Source organism: Amblyomma mixtum, chromosome 2 (genome assembly GCF_055824585.1).
Source record: "Amblyomma mixtum isolate Tamu chromosome 2, ASM5582458v1, whole genome shotgun sequence".
NCBI classification, from domain to species: Eukaryota; Metazoa; Arthropoda; class Arachnida; order Ixodida; family Ixodidae; genus Amblyomma; species Amblyomma mixtum.
This window is the reverse complement of record NC_143013.1, coordinates 101,658,807-101,681,618: the sequence shown is the minus strand read 5'-3', so window position 1 is coordinate 101,681,618 and position 22,812 is coordinate 101,658,807. Positions and strand designations below refer to the sequence as shown.

Below are 22,812 nucleotides of genomic sequence, written 5' to 3'. Positions count from 1 at the left end.
CTCTCTTGACCAATCACGGGCGGCGGCGCGCCGCGCGGCGTGCCCCGCGGCAGAGGCCGCATATTTCGGCTAAAAAAGGCAATTCGCGCTTTTTTTTGTCTTAATTGGATGCGATATTCCAGTATACAGCATGAAAAACTATAGGATGCCGCTGCCAGCCCGATTTTCAGAAAAAGTGCTTCAGTCTCCCTTTAAGGAGGACAAGGCAGCCTTGAAATAAATGTTCATGTCAATCTGACATGAACGATATTTATTTTATTTCATAGCCTCAGTCGCTTTGGGATGATAAACCCCATAAACCAAACCAAACCAAACCTATTTTTATTTCAGGTTCCTTCATGGCCCCTTACAGGGCATTAGAGAGGGGAGTGAGCGGTTACAAATTCGTACAGAATTATATACACAATGGGTTATTTAAACCAATAGCTAACGCGCGTATTTAGGAGCATCATTACACAAGATTTCGAAGTGAAGAGAATATAAACTAAACAATATTGCAAAAAACCATGAATGGCGAAAAAACTTTTAGGTTTGAGAAACAAACTATACAAGGTAGTGTTAAGGCATAAGGTCATTTAGAAATACTCATAACACAAGCCATAACACAAAGCAATGACAATACAGTTAGCAAGAGCAAGCGGCACAAATAACACAAATACATGCTTAAAATGGGCGAAATTGCTATATACAGGATAGCAACGTGAAAATAAATGAAACGACCATTTTATCTACTCTACTACAAAATGATTCCACTACCGTTTTTAAAATTTTTCAACGTTGTTAGTAGCAAGTAAGGCTGCAGGTAGGTGGTTCCACTCCGATGACGTCCTGGAAATGAAAGATGCCAAGCAAGCAGTGCTGCAAAGTATGATGCCGACCTCGTGCAGATGATCAGCGCGTGATGAAATGTAGGTAGGTGGAATGAACAGTGCTGTTTTCAGGTATACGTTCGTGTGATAAATTAAAGAAAAAGGCTCAGTCACGACACTTTTATGTGCGTCTCAAGGGGTGGTAATGACAATGCATTTTTCATGAGTGTTAGGCTATGTGAACGATTATAGTTGAAAAAAATGAAACGGGCTGCTTGATCTTGTACAGCTTCAAGAGCTGTTATTAATGTTGTGGGTCCCAAATTGAAGAAGCATATTCTACCTTAGAACGCACCAAAGATTTATAGAGTGTTAGTTTGACAGAAGAAGAAGCAACAGAAAAATTTTCTTTTTAGGTATCCCAATATCCCAACATGCGATTAGCGATGGCGACAATGTGGCTGACATGATCATTGCATGTGAGGTTTGGGGTTAGATACACACCAAGATATTTAAACGATGTAACTGATGCTAAAGATGTATTGTTAATAAAATAGACTGGAAGATTAGACATTTTACGACGTGAGAAGCGCATCACTTTGCATGTAATTTCATTAAGGGTCATTCCCCATTTAGAGCACCAGATAGAGACTGCGTTCACGTCAGTTTGTAGCAATTCAACGTCGTTAGATTTCTTAATCACACGATAAACAGCACGGTCACCAACAAAAAGTTTCATACAGCACAAAAGGTTGGAAGGTAGATCGTTAATATGAGCAAGAAAAAGTAAGGGACCGAGCACAGGTCCCTGCGGCACATCAGATGTTACTGCAATTAACGAAGAATTACGATTGTTAGCGTGCACGAATTGTGATCGGAGCATCCTTCCAAGCTGGTTGCAGTGTTTAAATCAGAGTACGGTCGCGGGTAAAAAAGATTAGCACACATGACGGAACACCAGAGCTCCGGAATGACAACGCGTGGCGCTGCGGGTGGCGAAGAGGCTGATAACGAGAGTGCCGGGCCTTTCCCATTCTACAGTATTAGGGGGGTTCAGCGGACTGCCACGGACGAGCAAAAATACTGGCTAAAAGCAGCGCTATTATCTATTGTTCCCGCGAGGTCCTTTTCACAGACCATCGCGGACATAAAAAAACAGTAATAAAAAGAAGCCATCTTTGCTCATGATAACCGAGCCAAAATAAATGCCGCATGCACAGTCACGTAGGGTCGGCACTTCGACGCTTGGGCGGTGCACGCTTGATAAAGCTTACTTCCTGCCGTCCCCTCCAGGCTGCAAACATGGAAACGACCCGCTAGGCAGGTCTGCGAACCGCAGCGCCGCGTGGTGAGATATCCCAATTCTGATCGCCAGTGATCTGTGCTAATATTTTTTGTTCGCGACTGTACTTGCCCAGCGGCCAAGGAACACCCAAGTTTCTCGAGATTTACCCTGATAATATTTCTAATCTTATTACACATCCTCGCACGCATTTTATTCAACTAAATATGTGCCGAAAGGCGTTGTTGCACGTTTCTGAAGACACAGGGGCACAGAGAACAAATTGTTGGAACTTTTGGCTGCCAAAATTGTTCTTTACATTCGGCAGGACACAGAACACTTCAGAAATATATTTTACCAGACTGATGACGACCGAAATATTTGCTCAAGTCTTGCGAGAATATATAAAGCCGGCGGCTCGGGAGCAAGGCCACTCTACCCTTGGTCTCCACTCCCCGGTGAAGGCCACCGGCAGCCAAATGCGAACCGGAAGCTCTAACCCGGACCATGAGGCACAGTAAACTTCTCTCGGCCAGTAATCTGCCCGACCATTCTTAAGCTACAGCAGCTATGTGTTAATTTTTTTCAGTGGAAGTTCTGTGGCAGTGGCAGCCATTTGTGGCGTCAGCATTGTCTTAATCATTTTGTGAATCAGCTCGCGCTTATCGCTAATCGCACCCTGAGAGTAAGCGGCTCTAATTTTTGATGTCGTGCATATGTGCTCACATCCTCTATTTAACCTTTAAATCTGTAAAGCCATTTTGGTTGGCCCATACCCACGGCGGGGAATTGGCCAGGATGCATAGCGGATACAAACGCACTCATGTACAAAGAGTGGAGTATTTGGATAATTTCTGACTTTAGACTGAAATCTGTACAAAACAAAAAACGCGGAAAAGAAAAAGTAGATGAAATCTTCTCATGACGATGGCGCCGCGGAAGCGCTGTGCGTCCGGATCACTGTTTCTTTCTTTTCTTGTTAGACTGTGCGCTACTGGGCTGTAATTAGAATGCAGACCTCCACTCATGTTCAGTCATTCAACCAATCACTCGATTCATTGATTGATTACATACCAATAGCTGCGACGGGGAGGCACGCGTAACACAGGCAAGGAGTGTACTGATAATGCATTGAAAATTAAACATGCGGTGCATTTTCCAGCGGGTTCGCGCGTATTTAACCCTTGCCGCCCCGCACGAGGGAACGGAAGGAAGAAGAGGAGCGCGCACGCATGCAACCCTCGAGCGAACGGCCGGCCGTCCTCGCTGAACACGGTGCATCCCGGAACAGCGGCTTCCTGCGGTGGCGTCCTCTGCGGTGGCTTCCCCTGGCGCTGGTGGGAGGCGCCTTCTCGTGGGCCTACTACGCCTACGTGCTGGTATTCTGTCGCCTGCTGGTGCTGCACGACAGCGTCGTCAAGGGCGCTGCTTTCGGCCTCGGCTTCCATCTGCTGCTCGTCTTCTGCCTCTGGTACTTATATCGCCTACGCTCGGGGAGGCAGGGACGCTTGTTGGATGGCTCTGAGGCTACAGCCAAGGCACTCTAGCGAGGAGGAGAGTACTACACTAAGCTTGGTTCAGGTAGCGGCTAACTGTGTGTGCTTCGGCTAAAGAAGAACATTGCGACTTATGTGAAGGGGCAAATACGGATGGGTATTAAGATGCGAATTCGCGTGTGTCCGTGCTCTTGTTGTGCTGTTAGGGTGAATGACCTGCAGAAGCAAGCACGTGCTGAGATGTGTACGATAACGGTGCAAATACGGTTAATGGGAGAAAGGCTGTCCAACCACTCACTCCTCGCGAGCACCTGCGTAAATCCGAAAATAGTCGTGTTGCCTTCGATTAGATGTCTGCAGCAAGAGCAGAGTTATGTTTGCTGACCGTTCTTTACAACTGATACACACACGGGATTAATAATTCTCTTTGTTGTGCAAAACAATTTCTTTATCCTGTTTTGTATGTATTACGTCCGAAGGCAGTATCGACTCCGCAAGGCTGTTCCTCTTGTTGCATGCGGTGAACAGCGGGTATCTTTCGCGCTCTCAGCGTTGCGGAGATGCCCTGACCGTTTGGATAACAGGGTGCCGGCCATTGATTTCCATTATTACTCGCGTAAAAACCCTTATGCGTGAATCTACACTGAATAACTTTGCACGCTAGATTACACAACAAGCCATTGGATTCTATTTCTATACACTTTTACAGTCAGCCGCCGCGGTGGCTCAGTGGCTATGGTGCTCGGCTGCTGGCCCAAAAGACGCGGGTTCGATCCCGGCCGCGGCGGCTAGAATTTCTTTGGAGGAGAAATTCTAGAGGCCCGTGTGCTGTGCGATGTCAGTGCACGTTAAAGAACCCCAGGTGGTCGAAATTTCCGGAGCCCTTCACTACGGCGTCTCTCATAGCCTTAGTCGCTTTGGGACGTTAAACCCCACAAAACCAAACTTTTACAGTCAACAGAGAGCGCCGTGTGCCGATCGACACTATTATTTTGCCTATGCAGCGAAGAGGGTGTGCAGGTACAGCTCGGAACGTTCACAGGTTGGGTGAGACTCGTGTGAGTGTAAGCACGTTAGGGTGTCTTTAACTCCCTAACGGACTTCGACGAGCCAGGCTCGCCACAAGCCGACAGTCATTTATGGCTCCCGACAAGTCCACCTTGACGTGTGCTTTTTGGCACTCTGTGTCCGGCTTAAGGCGAGTAGTGCTCGACAAAAGCAATTTTATGGGTCTCCGACAGGTGGCAGCACGGGTACTAAATGACTTAGGAGGGTAGATGTATAGGCCAGTTGGTGAGACATGAAGGAGCTAGACACCGCAGCGGACACGGGACAGAGAAAGAAGACGACGCAGGGCGGTACTTGCAACTACCGTCGCAAGTACCGCCCTGTGTCATCTTCTTTCTCTGTCCCGTGTCCGCTGCGGTGTCTAGCTCCTTCATGTACTAAATGAGCGTTCTGGTACCTTTAAGAAAAAAAAAGTGTCCGTTTGGGGGTTAAAGCTTTCTGAAAGCTGTATTCTTTTTCTATGGCGCTTGCATCCGATATGGTGCGAACTTATATAGCTTGTGTGAGGGATGCTTGCTCCTAGACGGACCCTTGAGTAGAATTTGCGCCATCTTAATTTGATGCTGAAATTGTGCAGCCTCAGCAGCAAAGCGCCACTGGCAACGCAGGCGAGAGGGGGGGGGGGGGGGCGAATAAGGGGGTTTAAAACACAGGGAGAAAGAAAGTGATTGGAAGGAAAATTTGGCAGTCACAATTAGCTCGGCTATGCCAGGATATACGTAGCGAAAGCGTTTAGCCAGTCGCTCGGCGCTCTGTTCTTCTGTTTTCTGGGCAATTCGTTTCCTCTTCATCTCGTTCCGATGTCGATTCCAGGCCTCCTTCTGCTTAGCAGACTTTTCGCCGTCCATACTGTCGCCTCAACGGAGGTTGCGGCGCACGCGAGCTCTCCTTTTCAATCCTCCGACATGTTATGATTCATGACACAGCTGGTGAAGCCAGCGGAGGTGAGCGCAACGACGAGGCAAGCAGTGTGACGTCATACCAAACGGCGGCGACGGCAAGGCGCGCGGTGTGACGTCATGCCAGATGGCGTGGCGAGCGCGCGGCGTCCGCCAGTTGTGGTGGTTGCTAGGCAACGGCTCAAGGTCGGTATCTGTGCTTCCTCGAAGCACCGCCACAGCGAAATCGCAAGTTCGTCGCCAATATAGCTTTCGCTACAATATACCGGGAGTATTGTGGCTTAGAGCACTGCACGGGCCTCAATCTGAGGCCCGAGCCCGGCCCGGGCCCGAGACCAGAAGCCCGAGCCCGGCCCAGGCCCGCGGCTTCAAGCCCGGGCCCGGCCCAGGCCCGCTAAATTATCGCTCTAGCAAGCCCGGCCCGGCCCGTGAATCCTCGAGTGAAGCCCAGCCCGGGCCCGGCCCGGCCCGTTTCACAGTTACGCTTGAGATATACTGCTCACTCTGAGCAAGTAGACTGCTACTAGACCGATAAGAAACTGGCCGACAAAGGTTCTGAAAACAGTTTAGCTTGCAGAAAGTTGGTTCTTTTTAACCCAGAAGGAAGTGATTAAGAGTGGTGCTCGCCATGCCCGTTTTTTGGACAGTGATCTCGTGTTGGGGCGCTAAGATAAACTAGGAAGTTCCGAGAGCCAAATAATAAGGGCTGCATACGCGCGTAACAGATTACTTTGCATTCCCCCATGATTTTAATCAGTTATATTTTTCCGCCCGGAAGAATAAACATTAAAGCTGCTTAGCAAGCAGTGGGATGACAATTTTAGTGAACGCGATCTCACAGGTTGAACTCATAGCCGAACTGGTCGCCTTCCAGCACAAACGAAATGCTAAAAGGCTTGAGTATTTCACGGTGTGTGTTTTGAAGACTATAAGCGTCGTAAACTAATACGTTCTTCCCGAATACATTTCTAATAGTGTATAGGTATGTTTTGGGGTGACGAACGATCATTGTGTAATTAAGACCGGCTGAATTTTACTCTTACTGGTGGAGCAGAAGATAACGCGCGAACCACGTGATAACTTACAGGGCAAAACACTAGTCATGACAACCAGGCTGAAGAAGCGAGGAGGGATAGATGTGGTTATGAGATGAGATTTACAAACTGTCGCGAGCTTTTGTGGCTATTTCATTTACGAGACGTTCCGGTCAGCTGATCAAAATGAAAACCAAATGCGCTTTACTTTGTGAATTTTCTCGCACGAGAAAAATATAGCTATAACATAAACGCTATGTTTTTGGGGCTTAAGGGCCCAAAGGGAGTCAGGCTGTGAGAGAAACCGAAGCAGAGGGCTCCGGATCATTTCGACCACCTGGGTTTCTTCAACGAGTAGTGATACTGCGAAGTACGTGGCTGTCATGCTGGCCGCCTAGAGAGAAAGGCGGCCGCCGAGGAGCAAACCCTGGTTCCCCGGCTCAGTAATCAAGCGCCTTGACCACTAAGCTACCGCGGCGTGGAAATAAGGAAATAAATAAGTCAAGTAGTAAAGCTTAGTTTTTTTTTTCTCAGCGCGTACTATAACCCATAGCTCATCCGTGTCGCTGCTTCAATGCCGCAGTTGTGTACTTCACTCTGCAATAGTGAATGAATAGTCGGACGCCAGCAGTTTCTGTACGGACCCAAGCCCGACTCGGGTCCGCCGCTTTAAGCCCGAGCCCGGCCCGGGCCCGCAACTTCAGGCCCAGGCCCGGCCCAGGCCCGGCAAAACAAATATCCTGGCCCGGCCCAGCCCGCGGGCCGGGCCGGGCCCGGGCTTTCGGGTCGGCCCGAGCCCGTGCAGTGCACTATTGTGGCTAGCTTGTTGAATGCTAAGGCCTCAGAGGTCTCGTGCGTCCTATTCCAATGATGCCATAGCTTGCTTAATTGCGGCTTAATGTGGCATAAACGCGTATGTACTGCTCTGCAAGCAGGCTTGGCGAAAACTGATCACATTGGAAGCACCAGTTGTATTTTTACAATTTCGAAAAGAGCAATTCGCAAAGTTTTCGTCGGCCTAAAACAAGTGGCCCCGGTGAAAACAGGTTTAGGCAGGCTGTAAAGGACGTATGCGCAAGTATCATTATAGATGCAATTGTGTTAGACCTGGTGGGCAATCTATGTCGTTGATCGCTTTCCGCGGATGCTACCGGCGTTCTTTAATTGCTCACTCGGATCGCTCATTTCGAAGCAATCGCTGCTTTTGCAGCCACTATGAAAGCTGCTTGTCTGCAGAAACAGTTGTAGAAGACATTTGCAGATGTAGCTAGAATTCGCATTGTCTGGCTTTCCGATCAACCTTACAGTCAACGTTTGGAGGAAGTAAAGCACCATTTATAGTTTTATTGAAACACCGTTAAGATTGTAATTTTTTATATATTGTTATAAGCATGATCGTGAGCCAGTTTACTCCGGACAGGCGTTCTTCTTTCTGGGTGTTCACTGAAGGCGCAGAACAGAAGGCCTACAGTGAGGTTGGCTTGAGCTTGTGTTTCCATAGCAAGTTGAGCCACCGTGGCGCGTGTGTTTCACATTCTCGCTGAAAGTTCCGGCACAAAGATACGGTGAGCCACAAGCAGGCGTGTAGCTCACCCGCCCCGCCGGTCTCCCGCAGGTCTTACGCGCAGACGACGGTGAGGGCGCCACCCGCCGTGCCGGCCACTTACTCCCTGAGCGAGGGCGAGCAAGCGGCGTTGGCGTGCTGCCGAAGCGAGCGCACGCGTCGGGGCCTCCTCGACATGCTGGCCGCCGAACGGGGCGTGCTCACCATGGGCCCGGACGGCTGCGCGCGCTACTGCGAGCCTTGCCGGCTGATGAAGCCCGACCGGTGCCACCACTGCTCCACATGCGCCAGGTACGACGCTTAGGAAGGCGCAGCGGCGACGGGCAAACGCCTCGCGCATGTTGCGAACATTTCATGTTCGCAATTTTTCTAATTTATACAATTTGAGTTTGTCTCTCCACATTTTTTATAAAGTCAAGCATGACTTCAGCTCTTTACAATTCAAAATAATGTTGATAATGTTAATGTTGACCATTGTGAGGACTCTGTGTGATTGCAGGTCTTATTTTAAAGAAACACAAAAGTACAAACAATAAACGAGGCGGATTTTATCAAAAAGGAAACCAATTTCAATATGAGCGAGAAAAAAGGAAAGGAACATGAGAACAACGCAACAACACACGGGAAAAACACACGGGGAAACAGAACAAGGTGCTTACGAAAAATGCAGAAAAAAAGAGTCAAAGAGGAAAGTCACACTACTTGTCTTATTCGAGCAACGAGCGGAGAGGACTGGCTGGGTGTCGGGTAGTCAAGGAGTCTCTTGGCGTTCCAACGTCGATGCAAGGCTACCGCAGCGTCAGCGTTCGTGGGCTCCCGGCACGGTTTCCAGGTCTGGTATCCCGGAAAAGTCACGTAGGCGCCCGAAGCGGCCTATGTAGAGCAGCTGACGGATGGACGGAGAAGAGTAGCGCCTGAGCCTGGTGGTTGAGGCTCTCGACGATGGAAGTCCAGGTCTGGTGGCCCGGACGTCTGCGGCTAAGGCCCAAGCCCGGAACTCGGGGAGCCAGCAGAACTCGTCCGCGTCCGTCGCCCACCGCGCTCTTCTCTTCTCTGCCACGTAATCCTGTTCGACCTGTCCCGGCGTACCCCTCAGCACGCGCTCCTCGTGCTTTGTCTTCTCCTCACGAACGCCGCTGGGTGGCGCTATCTCCTTACAGAAGGCCCCCTCTTCGGAAGTTTTTTCCAAGGGAAAGAACTCGACTTCAGGAGAGCGACACCAGACGCGTTCGACGATCGCAACACAGAACACCGCACCACAGCGCGCACACTACACACCACACACAATACGACGGTCGTCAATGTTCGAAGCGTTCACAGACCTTCGCACACACAGCACAGAGAGCACATGGAAAGTCAACGTAAAGCGTCCATAGAGGGCGAAGAAACACGGAAAGCATAAAAAGTAGATAGCCGACACTCAAAAACAAACATGAACAACCAAAAACAATTCCAACAAGAACAGGTGTGGGCTACATTCTTCCGTATTCCATTGTTCACATCGAACCACTTCACCGTCGCGAGAACTTTTCCGGCTGGTACTTCCGTTTTCCTTTGTGAAACCGTTTTCTCCAAACCGACCTCGGTTTCCACCATGATTTTACATGTTCCCGTCCTATGATGTTATTCACTCTGTTCTCCCTTGCCTTCGACACAGTCTGCTGACACATGTCACACGATCTGACATAACTCTTAATGTCAGCCTGTACACCGGGCCAGTAAAACTCACTGAGCACCCTAGCTATTGTTTGCCGTATTCCATGATGGCCGGATAATGCACTCTTATGTGCCAACTTAAGAACTTGCGTGCGTAAGCCCTTCGGTACCACCGCTTGCTCAACGACCTGGCCGGGACACACTTGGTATGTCCGGAAGAGAACACCGTCATCAGTATCAAAGGAGTGGGCGGTCTGTCCCTTGCCTTGAAATATTTGCCCCAACTTCCTGCGACACACCTCTAAGGTCGGGTCTTCTTCCTGTTTGAGGCGAAACTCCGGCCGTGACAAGTGGAGTGTGTTCAGAGTGGGGCTTTTACTACTCTCTGAAACCTTTGCTGTCATCATAAGGGAAGGAACATCGACCGCACCCGTCATGGCAAGGGAAACTGCCTGATCAGTGAGAACTGGCGGGTCAACCGGGAATGGAGGTTTAGCCCCGGGGACATTGCCTATTATAATGTCGTATAAGGGTGTAGACAAGCAGCGCGCGATGGCCTTACCCGAGAAGTATGGAGAACAAATCACCACCTCCGCTTCCGGAACTTCTACACGGGTCCCATTGGCCAAGAATAATGTAGCCTTTTTCCCTGTTAGTGCCGCTGGCGGTACAAGAGACTCACGCACAACAATGCCGGTGCTGCCCGTATCCCGTAAAACCGAACCAGGCTGGCCGAACACCTCGCCGTGCCCCACTGGCATAGCAACTTCCACCGGGTTGGAAGGACAGACCATCTCCCCCATCTGGCCCTCTACGCGCGTTACCACTGCAGTGCTATCGGGATGTGAATATCGAGGTGTCATGCAACAGGCGGACTCCTCACGGTCTCCTGGCCTCTTAGCTTTGCACGACTGGGCATCATGTCCTACCTCGCGGCACCAGGTGCAATACGATTGCTTCGGCTTCGTCCGACAATCCGCCGCCTTGTGCCCAGTCTTCTCGCAAAGAAAACACCGCAGGCGAGATTGTGAACCTGAAACCTCGTCCTTGGCTTTATTCATCGTATGCTCCCCCTGTTCTTTGAAGAACAACAAGTTATTTTGCCGCTGTGCTTCAAGAAAATGATCGGCAGCCTCCGCCAGCCTCTAAATTCCGTGCCTCTAATTCCAATTTCTGCTTCGCAGCTTCACGCTCAGCGGCTCTCTCTTCCCGTGCCTTACGAAGCTCGTCCTCCACCCACGCTCGTAACTCCGCGCCGCACAAGCCCATGCGCTCGCCTAAAGCAACCAAATCTGAAGCGCTCATATTGTTCCTAAATTAACACAACAGGCAAATAAATAAAAACCGACCTCGTCCTGTCGTAGTGGACGCCAAATTTGTGAGGACTCTGTGTGATTGCAGGTCTTATTTTAAAGAAACACAAAAGTACAAACAATAAACGAGGCGGATTTTATCAAAAAGGAAACCAATTTCAATATGAGCGAGAAAAAAGGAAAGGAACATGAGAACAACGCAACAACACACGGGAAAAACACACGGGGAAACAGAACAAGGTGCTTACGAAAAATGCAGAAAAAAAGAGTCAAAGAGGAAAGTCACACTACTTGTCTTATTCGAGCAACGAGCGGCGAGGACTGGCTGCGTGTCGGGTAGTCAAGGGGTCTCTTGGCGTTCCAAACGCCGATGCAAGGCTACCGCAGCGTCAGCGTTCGTGGGCTCCCGGCACGGTTTCCAGGTCTGGTATCCCGGAAAAGTCACGTAGGCGCCCGAAGCGGCCTATGTAGAGCAGCTGACGGATGGACGGAGAAGAGTAGCGCCTGAGCCTGGTGGTTGAGGCTCTCGACGATGGAAGTCCAGGTCTGGTGGCCCGGACGTCTGCGGCTAAGGCCCAAGCCCGGAACTCGGGGAGCCAGCAGAACTCGTCCGCGTCCGTCGCCCACCGCGCTCTTCTCTTCTCTGCCACGTAATCCTGTTCGACCTGTCCCGGCGTACCCCTCAGCACGCGCTCCTCGTGCTTTGTCTTCTCCTCACGAACGCCGCTGGGTGGCGCTATCTCCTTACAACCATGAACCCTGTACTTTGTATTTCTTGTTGATGTTACCGACCACTGTATTATGAAACGACTGCTCCCCCCCCCCCTTATGTAATGCCCTAAGCCAAGGACCCTTAAGGGTAAATAAATGATTATGATGAAGAAATGTTGCATATGGTCTACGTTCAGTTCCTCTATCTTCTGCAAGACCTAGCTGGAGCAAATTATGGTAAACGAACAACAGAACAAATTATGGCAAACAAACAACAGATTATCAAATTATAACATTGTGTAATGCTTATCAGTCTCTTATTCAGATTGCTTAAGAAAGTTATAGTGTGTCTGTATTTAAGAAAAAAACTGAAGATTCTTTTTCTCCCCGGTTAACTTTCAGCTAACTCTGTATACTTAGTTTTTCTTGTGTGTGTGCTGTCTTCCTTTTTTTTTACCTGAATGGGTATATTATGAAATGTTTTGTTTACTGTTAATTGATATTTATTATTGTCTATCATTAAATATTTTCTGTTGTGTTAATGTTGCTCATTGTTTTTTCTCTTTTGTTCATTTGGGCACCGTTTCCATGATGTGTTAATCGGGGTGTAGGCCTTGTCCGGAGGCATGCTTGGTCTTCTTCCTTTAGCCTCACCTCGAGGACATATTGCACATAATATGGCCAAATAAACATGCTACGACTACTACTCGGAATTCTGTCGTGCCCCCGCCTGTACAGTGACGGCACATTCCATGGATTTATGCTTTAACATTTTTTGCTGCGAAAAGCGTTTAGTGACTGCAGTTTTATTCTGTGCTCTGAAGACAATGACGACATATGTGAACATAAATAACGCGTATAATTTCTTGCCTAAGTCATACATGACACAGAGCTGACAAAGACGGCGCGTCTTTGTCAGCTCCACTGACAAAGACGCGCCGTCTTTGTCAGTGGAGCTTCCAAGTTTGTTAGTTGCACTTTAGCTGCGGCATTAGACTCAATTGTGCTTTCTTCTTATGCTTGATTGAAAATGAAGGAGAGTGTGTACGTGCCATGAAATGAATAAGAAAAGAAAGAAAAACCAGTAGAGCTCAAAGCATTAACCATGCCAGAATAAACTATACGAGACACTAATAACAGGAGATATAAGAATCATCGTCAGCAGCCTAACTACGCCCACTGTAGTACAAAGGCCTCTCACATATCTTTCAATTTAAACCTTTCCTAAGTCAGCTACGGCCCTCTTATCCCGATCAAGTTCCTAATTTCATCCGCCTTCGTCACTTACTGCCGCCCCCTGCTGCGCTTAACTTCTTTTGGAATCCCGTTCGTTAGCCTTAATGACAATCTTTTATCTTGCTTTCGTATTACATGCCCTGCCCATACCTATTTCTTCTTATTTCGTCTAGGATGTCACTGAATCGGGTTTGTTCCCAGATCCACTCTGCTCTTTTCTTAAGTGAAGCAGTGGTGGCGAGAGGTAGAGCATCTGTCTCACGTGCTAGAGGTATGCGGTTCGAATCTCGGTCTCGCTGGGATCCTCGACTACCGGATAAAAAAATAATCTGAGTGTCGATTGAATTCAATAGCTAAGCCTGGGTGCCGCCTCATCCCAGCGACCAGAGCCGGCAACACACTCTCGTACTAGAACAGGTATTGGCTACCTTGAGGTAGTACTTGGCATCCACCTCCTATTTCAACACACCAAAAAGAATATTTGTCTGGAAAGCCATAAGTTTGGTTTAGGTTTGGTTTATTGGGGTTTAACGTCCCGAAGCAGCTCAGGCTATGAGGGACGCCGTAGTGAAGGGCTCCGGAAATTTCGACCACCTGGGGTTCTTTAACGTGCACTGACATCGCACCATAAGTGAGCTCATGAAACGAAAATCTGGAATTTCAAGGAGTAAAAATTCAGGGGGGCACTTTGTTGACCTAACGTGCGGTGAGGCGAAAGCCTTAAGCTCGGTGTTGCTGCTTGTGTGACTGATACGTTGTTAAGATGTTAGGCTTCACCTCTAAGAGTGAAACTCGACAGCACCTTGCAACGCTGCCAGGGAGTCTATAGAACGCCATCACCCGTTCGATGGTACGAGCGATAGCGCTTGCTACCGCCCACGCCAATTCGAGAATCATCATTACGGACTGCCGAAAAGCATGTGATCATTACTTGGCAGGGAAGATCTCCCCCTTAGCTGCTTGCATTCTAAGACGTACTGCCACTGATCCAACACCGAAAAAAATCATTTGGGCTCCTGGCCATCAGGGCTTACGAGGTAATGAGGCCGCGGACGCGCCTGCCCGAGCGCTTATTCACCGGGCTCCTCATCCCAGCTCTTCTGGCTCGGAGACTAACCAGCCGCTGCATGTACCCAGGGCAATTTTCAGAAAAATGCGCGAACTGCGAACTTAGAGCCACCTTGGACCACATCCTATGGGAATGTCATCATGCTCCCCGGGAGGGACGAGGTATAAACACAAAAGATCAATGGGAGACCTTACTACTGAGCTCCGACCCGGCGACTCAGTTACAACTCGTCCGACTGGCCGAAGCCGCCGCCGAGAGTCAAGACCTTTCGGCCGTCGTTTAGGCGGGTAGCCCTCTGGCTACCCTCTTTCTGTTGGACATTAAAAGTTTTCCTATCCTATCCTATCAGGGAAATAATAACGCATTATACCGACAACCACCGCCTTTTCCCGGCCCCTGCAAAGGGCTGAGTAAGACGGAGGAGCGAACTTTAAGGCGCCTGCAGACAGGTACTCTACTCTGTCCTGCAATCTTAAAGCATTACGATCCTAACACGGATGGGCGATGCCCGCACTGGGGGGAGACATGTGATATCTTCCACATGGTGTGGGCATGTACTCAAAATCCCCACCTCCCCCCTTCCCCTACCCCTTCCAGAGAGGCATGGGAGACTCCCCTCCTCAACTCCCAAAGGGCTCCCAAAGGGCTCTGGCGAAACGGGCTAGAGACGGGGCATTGTCATGCGGTGTCCCGGACTAGGGACGCCGACCATGTAGAGGGGCCACTCTGTGGCTCCCAAACTCTATTTCAGAAATTAAAAGTTTTCACCACCACCACCGTCGGTAAATTGCAGTGCGCGAATTTAAAACAGGGCCAATTGTACTTTGGCTAGTAACCATGCAACAAATTAAAGGGATCATAGTGATGCTCCAAGTAAGTGGGAATGAGTTTAGTTCATTGCTTAATTACCCATTTAGCCTAATTAACCTCTCTAGTCCGCCCACATAAATAAATAAAACCGAGTAGGAAATTGGTCGAGTTCGGGAATCGAACCCCAGTCTCCGGAGTGCGAGACGAGCACGCTAACCACTCCGCCATGCCAGCTCGATGGTTTAACAAAGGCGCGTCTAGTGAATACGGTTTCTTCGTCCACTCCCATCTTCCTCCCTTCCCGTTACGGCGAGGTTCAGGTATCCACCGAGATATGCGAGACAAACATTTCCTTTCCTCAAAAACCAATTTACCGACGAGCAAGGCGTAGAGCCGTACGGTCGATAGCGTTCTGTGGGTGGTGGTGGTGAAAACATTTATTACGAATGAACAGGAGGTATGTTTGGATCAGCCCGTAAGGGACCGATCCTTACAAACACTAGGTGGAGGTCCCTAGTATGGGACCCCAGTGGCGGTTGCCGCCGCCCGGGCGCGCCCGACTAAGGCTTGTTGGGCCTGTAAGTCGTGGCAGCCGAGCAGGGTCGCCTCGCAGTCCTCCCGGGTTGGGTTGGGGATGGGGGGAATAGCGGGGTTGGAGGGGCAGGCCCACACCATGTGATAGGTGTCAGAAGACATTGCACTACAGTGTGGGCAGCTGCCGCTAAAGGAGGGGTCAAAATGTTTTAGCGCTGCCGGGCACAGCAAAGTATTGGTGAGAAGGCGGAGAAGGAGCCTCTCATCCGCCTTCTTCAGGCCTTTACATGGGCTAGGGTAAAGGCGATGACAATTTTGATAATATGTTGTAATATCGTTGAATGTATAGACCGGATTAAAATCGGGTTCCTGATCGGATGGGGAGGAGAAAACAGCCCGGTGAGAGAGCGCGCGGGCGGCTGCGTCTGCTGCCTCGTTTCCTGCCAACCCCTGATGAGCAGGGGCCCATATGAGGTAACGGTGTGCGGGGTCCGTATCCCGTATACAATTTTGGTATATTCGATAGGCTAGGAAGGGAGTGCAGCCTTGTTCGACGTTCCGACAGGCCCCTCGCGAGTCGGTGATTATGTATTTTGAATTGGAATGTGAGGCCGCGAGAGCAATCGCGACCTCTTCTGCTTGTGTTGCACTGCGGGCTCTGAAAGTTAGGCCGTTAACTGTGTTGCTGTTGTGAACTACCGCGGCCGTGTACCATCCCCCGTGATGAGGGCCGGAGGCGTTCACGTAGTATACACCTGTTTTGTTGCCATAATGTCGGGCTAGCGCTTCCGCTCGTGCCAGGCGCCGACCATTATGGTCTTCATGTGACATGTTTGCTGGAAGAGGCCGCACGTGGAGGGCACGTCTCCACAGTTCCGGGATGCGAAACCTGTCTTCCATTGGAGGGGTGTGTTGGATACGGAGTCGAGCAAGAAGGCGGCGACCCGACTCTGTTCGCGACAAGCGCGTGAGGCGCACCTTACAAACCAGCGTTCTGTGGACTTCCTGGCAGCTTTGCAAGACGCTGTCGCTTTCCACTCTTATAGGCGAAGCTTAACATCTTAACCACACATCAGTGACACAAGCAGCAACACCGCGCTTAAGGCTTTCGCCTCGCCGCACTTTAGGTCAACAAAGTGCCCCCTTGAATTTTAAACAGGCAGAAGCTACAAAGAATAAAATGAAACAATTACTACGCGTCGAGGTAATATGACACGGACGTTGTGTCACAAGGGACACTAAGGCACCCAATCGAGAACGGTTATCACAGACTCTCGCCTGGCCTGTGAACATTATCTTGCAGGCGAAATATCACCTCTTGCCTCCCAAATTCTAAGACGCGCTCCCGCCGATCCAACTCGCACAAAAGTGATCTGGGCTCCTGGCCACCAGGGTCTACGAGGCAATGAGGCCGCCCGGGCGCTCACACACCGGGCTCCTCATCCTAGCTCTCCTGGCTCAGAAGCTCATAAACCGCTTCTGCGGTTCCGCGAAATCCTAATTCATTATTGCGACAGCCACCGCCTCTACCCGGCACCTGCCAAGGGGCTGAGTAAGGCGGAGGAGCGAACTCTGCGGCGCCTGCAGTCAGGAACTCTTCTGTGTCCTGCCATAGCAAAACACTTCGATCCGAACACAGATGGGCGCTGCCCGCACTGTGGAGAGATCTGCGATATCTTTCACATGGTGTGGGCATGTACTCAAAATCCTCACCTTCATCCTTCCCCCACCCCCACCCGAGAGGCATGGAAGACTGCCCTCCTCAACTGCTCCACACTGGAGTCTCAAAGGGCTCTATTAAAGCGGGCGCGAGACGGGGCCTCGTCGTGCGGTGTCCCGAACTAAGGATACCGACCATGTAGCAGGGTTTTTTGACCCTCAAACTCTCTTTGCATATTAAAGTTTTTCACCACCACCACTCTAAAGTCGACCTCGCAGTATATATTTACAAATACTGGCCGGTACAGCGAGCGCATGCAGCACCGCCGTGGGAAGCGACGGACCGTACATAAAGAGTCAAACACACTTGCCTTTTGAACTTAGTTCTATGTAGTGGCACTGCTGCCTATGGTTGAAACGGGCTCTTATTCGGCTTCCCAGTTCTTGTAGATATTTCTTTCTGTCGCTGACAACGTTCTATTGCGAAAGCTGAATTCCTTCAGCTGCATTTCAGGGTGTTTATTACAATTTCCGTCTAGTTTCCACAGTGTGACAAATACAAGGCCTCCCGCTGTTCCGGCCAGGATTTGTAAATTGCAACCTGGAACGTATAACAAGGGCGCTATATGGGGGCAGGCAAAATTTGTTAGAAGTATAACGTGGCAGAAACTATGCTAATGATGAAGACAAAAAAACGCCCTGTAATTTCACTTCTCATAAGAAATTTCAGGTGTTGCACATCCCTCCAGAACAGCACAGCTGCTTAATTTATGTCCAGCTAGAAAGTGGTGCAGCTTTACGATTCGCCTGCCGTCTTATTTGATCAACAACTTTGAAAGTGGCAGACATATGTAGTACACGAAGCTTTAATTCCACAACCATCTACGTGCATGTAAGACTTATCGTCACGAAGCTGGGAGGTTGTGCGCGCTGTCGCCCAACCGAAAGGATATGTGGCCCAGGTTGGCTTCCCGCCACCCCAGGGTGGCGGGCCCGTGACCGCGGTGATTCAAGCCAGGGCAGGAACCCAGCAGAGTCGGGTGTAAGGTCCGTAGTGGACGCGGCTGAGGGGGTGGATCTGACCCATTGCGCCTGACAGGGTGACGCTTTAGTGGAGGGCAGAGGCAGAGGCAGCAATATCCCGGACGTCAGGTCGGGTTCCACACAGTCCTTGCAGTCTCGACGAACGAGACACGAACTTCATTTTTGTTAATGACATACAGGGTGATTTCTTTCACCGGGGTAGGAAATGAGGTTACTTTTTTGGGCAAGTTAATTTTATAGCACTAAGAAATTATCTATAGCTTATAAACATTCGGAACGGTAGAAACATGGCCAGTGCTTTGGTGTCGTCGCCAGACCAATTACAGTTCCTTTTCCAGCTGTGTTGAAAAAGTTCAGGGGGGCACTTTGTTGACCTAAAGTGCGGTGAGGCGAAAGCCTTAAGCTGCGCATTGTGTCACTGATGTGTTAAGATGTTAAACTTCGCCTAGAGCGAAACGCGACAGCGTCTTGCAACGCTGCCAGGGAGTCCACAGAACGCCATCGCCCGTTCGCTTCTATGCTTTGCTCGTCGGTAAATTGGTTTGTGAGGTAAAGGAAATTTTCGGTCTCGCATACCTCGGTGGACACCTCGGTCTCGCATACCTCGGGAGGAAGACCAGACATGGCGGAGTGGTAGCACGCTCGTCTCGCACTCCAGAGACCGGGGTCGATCCCCGAACTCGGCCAATTTCCTACTCGGTTTTATTTATTTATCTAGCCTGATTAGAAAGATTAATTAGGCTAATTGGGCAAATTAAGCAATTAACTAAACTCATTCCCACTTGGAGCATCACTATACGATCCCTTTAATTGGTCGCATGGTTACTAACCAAGCGCGCCGCAGCTGCGCCGGAGCGAAGGATGAGCCTCCATCGATGAGAGGAGTTGGGCCCCCAGCTCTCCTCTTGTCGTGACTTCATGCGGTCACGTGGTAGCGCGCCGCACCTGCGCCGGAGCGAAGGATGAACCTCCATCGATGGCAGAAAAGGGCAAGCAGTATTGCTTTCGCAATAAAACAGACACCACTGCACAGACCACCAACTTCATACTTTTCTACTCGGTGATTATGACCGCTCTCTGCTCTCGTATTCCTTCCTCAGCGCAGTTTATACCATGCAGGCATCCAAGAAGCTGTAATGTATTTCTATATATAAAGTTTATATCAGGTGTTTCAGTGAAGACTTAAGGCAATTCTAGAAAAAAAGGTTTTTTGAGGTAAAAATATGACTTTTGCGGCATAGTGTTACCAGTACTGGCGGACACCAGAAAACCCACGAATTGTAGTAATCTGATTAGCTAATTTCAGATATTTGACTTTTTAACTATCACATCTAGGCAACTGGTGGTATTTAGAGAATTGCAGCCGGTCGCTAGTAATAGCCATGTCAGAATTTTAGAATTTAGAAAACGCGGTTACCCTTGGCGTTGTGGCTCGAGAAAATTTGGCCTTTTTTACTAGTTACGTGAACTGGAAAGATTGCTTTACGTGCATGCTTTTCGAAAGCGCATGGATTTTGGCACGATGTAGCCAAGTTTTGTGGAGCCATAGCGTTGAGGGTAATCGCGTTTCCTAAACTCTAATAACTGATATTACTAACGACCAGCTAAAAATTTGGAATTGCAAAGAGTTGCCTAGGTGTGATAATTAAAAAGCTAATTATGAGAAATAACTAAACCAGCTTACTGCTTAAAACAATTCACCGGATTTACGTGTCCGCCGACAATGGTAATGCTATGCCTCCAAAGCCATATTTTTATTCAAGAAATCCAGTTTTTTAAAAATTATTTTGTGTTCTCTGTAACAAATTCTATAATTACTGTGTAATGATGCAACTACCAATGCGCAATTGCATGCAAATATGTTTAGCACAGGAATGATGCGGCGCCAGTTGCTTTCTCCCTTCCTGTTCTCCCTTTCATCATCTCTCACTAGGCGTTTCTTAGAGCGACAGGTTAGCTGGAACGCAGCAGCGTGCCGGTGTGCTTGTTTTCTCCTCCTGTGCTTATGTTTTATCTCCTTCTGTTTAGGATCACGGCTTTCGCCGCTCGCCCTTTAAGAGAGAAACACCATTCTGCAGGGAGATAGAATCAGACTGCAATTTCGTGACACTCCTTTCAAGTACGCAGCCTCTTCTGAGCTCAGACTTCTTGCGTGTAGGAAGAGTACAAGACAGCCATGTGATGAAAGTGTCGTGCATGCGTTCCGCTCTCATGTTATGTCTGGCAGGCAGTATCTGAGAACTTCCGAAAAATCAGATAAGAAAATATGGAACGGATACCTAGGATGAAATTGCTTTGCTAAGTCACTCAGGGGGGAATTGCGAAGCATGATCACTGACTTATACACGCAGTACAGAATTATGGGTCTAAAAATTAATAAGCAGAAAGCCCAAGCAATGTTCAACAGTTTCGCAAGGGAACACCAGTGCACAATTGGTAGCGAGGTGCTGGAAGTAGTAAATAAATACGTATACTTAGGGCAGGTAGTGGCCGTAGATCCGGACTTTTAGAGAGAAATAACTAGAAGATTAAGAATGGGGTGGAGCGTGTTTAGCCGGTTCTCCCAGATCATGGATGTTTACCAACATCCCTGAGAAGAAAAGTATGCAACAGCTGTATCTTGCCGGTACTCACCTACGGGGCAGAAACGTGGAGGCTAAAAAGAGGGTTCAGCTTAAATTGAAGACAACGAAGCGAGCTGTAGAAAGAAAAATGATTGGTATAACGTTAATAGATCGGAAAAGGGCGGAGTGGGTGAGGGAACAAACGCGGGTTAATGACATCCTAGTCCAAATCAAGATTAAATGTGCTTGGGCAGAGTAATGGTAGGGTTAATTGGGGAGATAGGGGAGATGCATTTGCCATGCAGTGCGCGCAGTCAGGATGATGATGATGACTTTGCACCGCTATGCAGGTGCGTCCCGAAAATGGACCACCACTGCCCCTGGTTCAACAACTGCGTGTGCTTCAGCAACTACAAGTTCTTCCTGCTGACGCTCTTCTACGTGGTACTGCTGTCCATCTTCACCGTCGCAACCACGGGAGTTCAGCTGGCCGAGTGGTGGGACTCCGCGGACCACATGAAGCCTTTCCGCTTCCACTTCGGTTTCCTCGTGTTCACAGGCGCCGCCCTCACGCTCGCCCTCGGGTCTTTCCTCGGCACACACCTGCCGATGGTTGCGAGGAACGAGACGACGCTCGAGTGCATGCGCAGTCCTGCCTTCACGGACCCCCAGGACTCGTTCGACATCGGTCGCTACGAAAACTTTGTCCAGGTGTTCGGTCCCAAGGTGTCGCTCTGGCCGCTTCCGGTGTTCACTAGCCTCGGCGATGGGGTGCGATTCCCGACAAAGCTCCACCCTTTGCAAGAGGCTAGGGACTCCGAGCCACCTTTCGTTGCCACCAACTACTCGGTGGCTACTTACTCGACGGGCTCCGCCAGCCTGGCTCCCAGAGCTGCTGTCTTGGATGTTATGCCGTAGGGCGAAGGCCCGAACGTAATTCCACGTTATAGCCAGCCTGAATAGGGGCAATTTATTTAAAAGGACGTTGCCAGTGATTTTAGCTGGTGAGAATGAATTATTAATTGCTTTAGAAAATATAACTCTTTTCCGTAATGTCCTCTTGCTGCAGCCCTCAAGCAATCCTTTGAAATTCCATGGCGACATTAGCGCTGCGGCAGTTAATAGTCTGATTTGTAAGAAACTGTTCTAAGAGGTAAATCTTTGGTTATGAAACAGCGAGGTCAGGTAAGTGAACAGGGAAGCAATGAAGACAAGGACACAAGGCCCTTTCGTCCGTGCCTTTTTCTTGTGCTGTTCATTTAACGTGGATGCCCAACCATACCTTCATCTTGCTAAGCGAACTGAAGTTGTGTCAAGAGTCACAAACTACAGAGAATGAAAAAAACCGGTAATGGCGCAAGAAACGAGGACAGGGAAGGCACACAAAAGACAGGACTGACGTCAGTTCTGTCTTTTGTGTGCCTTCCGTGTCCTTGTTTCTTGCGCCATTGCCGATTTTTTCTTTCAACATGAACCAACTCGCCCAAACCAGAGTTACAGAGAATGTTTACTACATTTGAATTTGAGCGAAAGCACGCGTTTGTGCTACATAGAAGACGACGGTGAGCAGGCTGTGCCGTGGTACGGAACAGATGGATGTTGATGAAGACGACGCTCTCCGATGCACAGCGCGAGAGAGATGCTGTTTAACACGATGCGTGTTGGCTGCTCTTAATGTTTGAGAGTGCAGCGCCGAACATATGTTTGTGCGCGGATGTAATCTGTTAAAACAGGCAATGAAGACAAAAAAAAAAAGGCGATAGCGTAGTGGTCTCGCTGAACGGCCCTTACAGGAGATTTGTTCGCACCGCCACGGGTTCGATTCCCAGTCATGAATATAGATTCAATTTTTTCTTTATCATGCTTTGACCTCTAACTCAGCTGAAGGTCGAATTTGCACGGTCCGCGATTGAAGCCCGAGGTCCCGTAGTGAAGCTTTCGCTTCAATAATTATCTGACCACCACCAGGTAACACGGGGATAAATGCATAATTGCCTTAACATGGTGCAGGTGTGCAGGTCTTCGGCACAGTGTGTATCAAAATGGAGGAACACTTCTGTCAGG

General features: G+C 49.3%; 1 protein-coding gene across 1 annotated transcript; it reads left to right on the top strand.

Moving 5' to 3' along the window:
* The first annotated feature begins 3,323 nt into the window (after positions 1–3,323).
* Positions 3,324–21,666, top strand: LOC149360322 (palmitoyltransferase ZDHHC20-B-like). The gene is made up of 3 exons (XM_089567831.1): positions 3,324–3,562; positions 8,204–8,443; positions 21,099–21,666. Exons 1-3 carry the CDS (start codon positions 3,324–3,326, stop codon positions 21,664–21,666), a joined length of 1,047 nt encoding a protein of 348 aa, XP_089423957.1.
* The last annotated feature ends 1,146 nt before the right edge of the window (positions 21,667–22,812 follow it).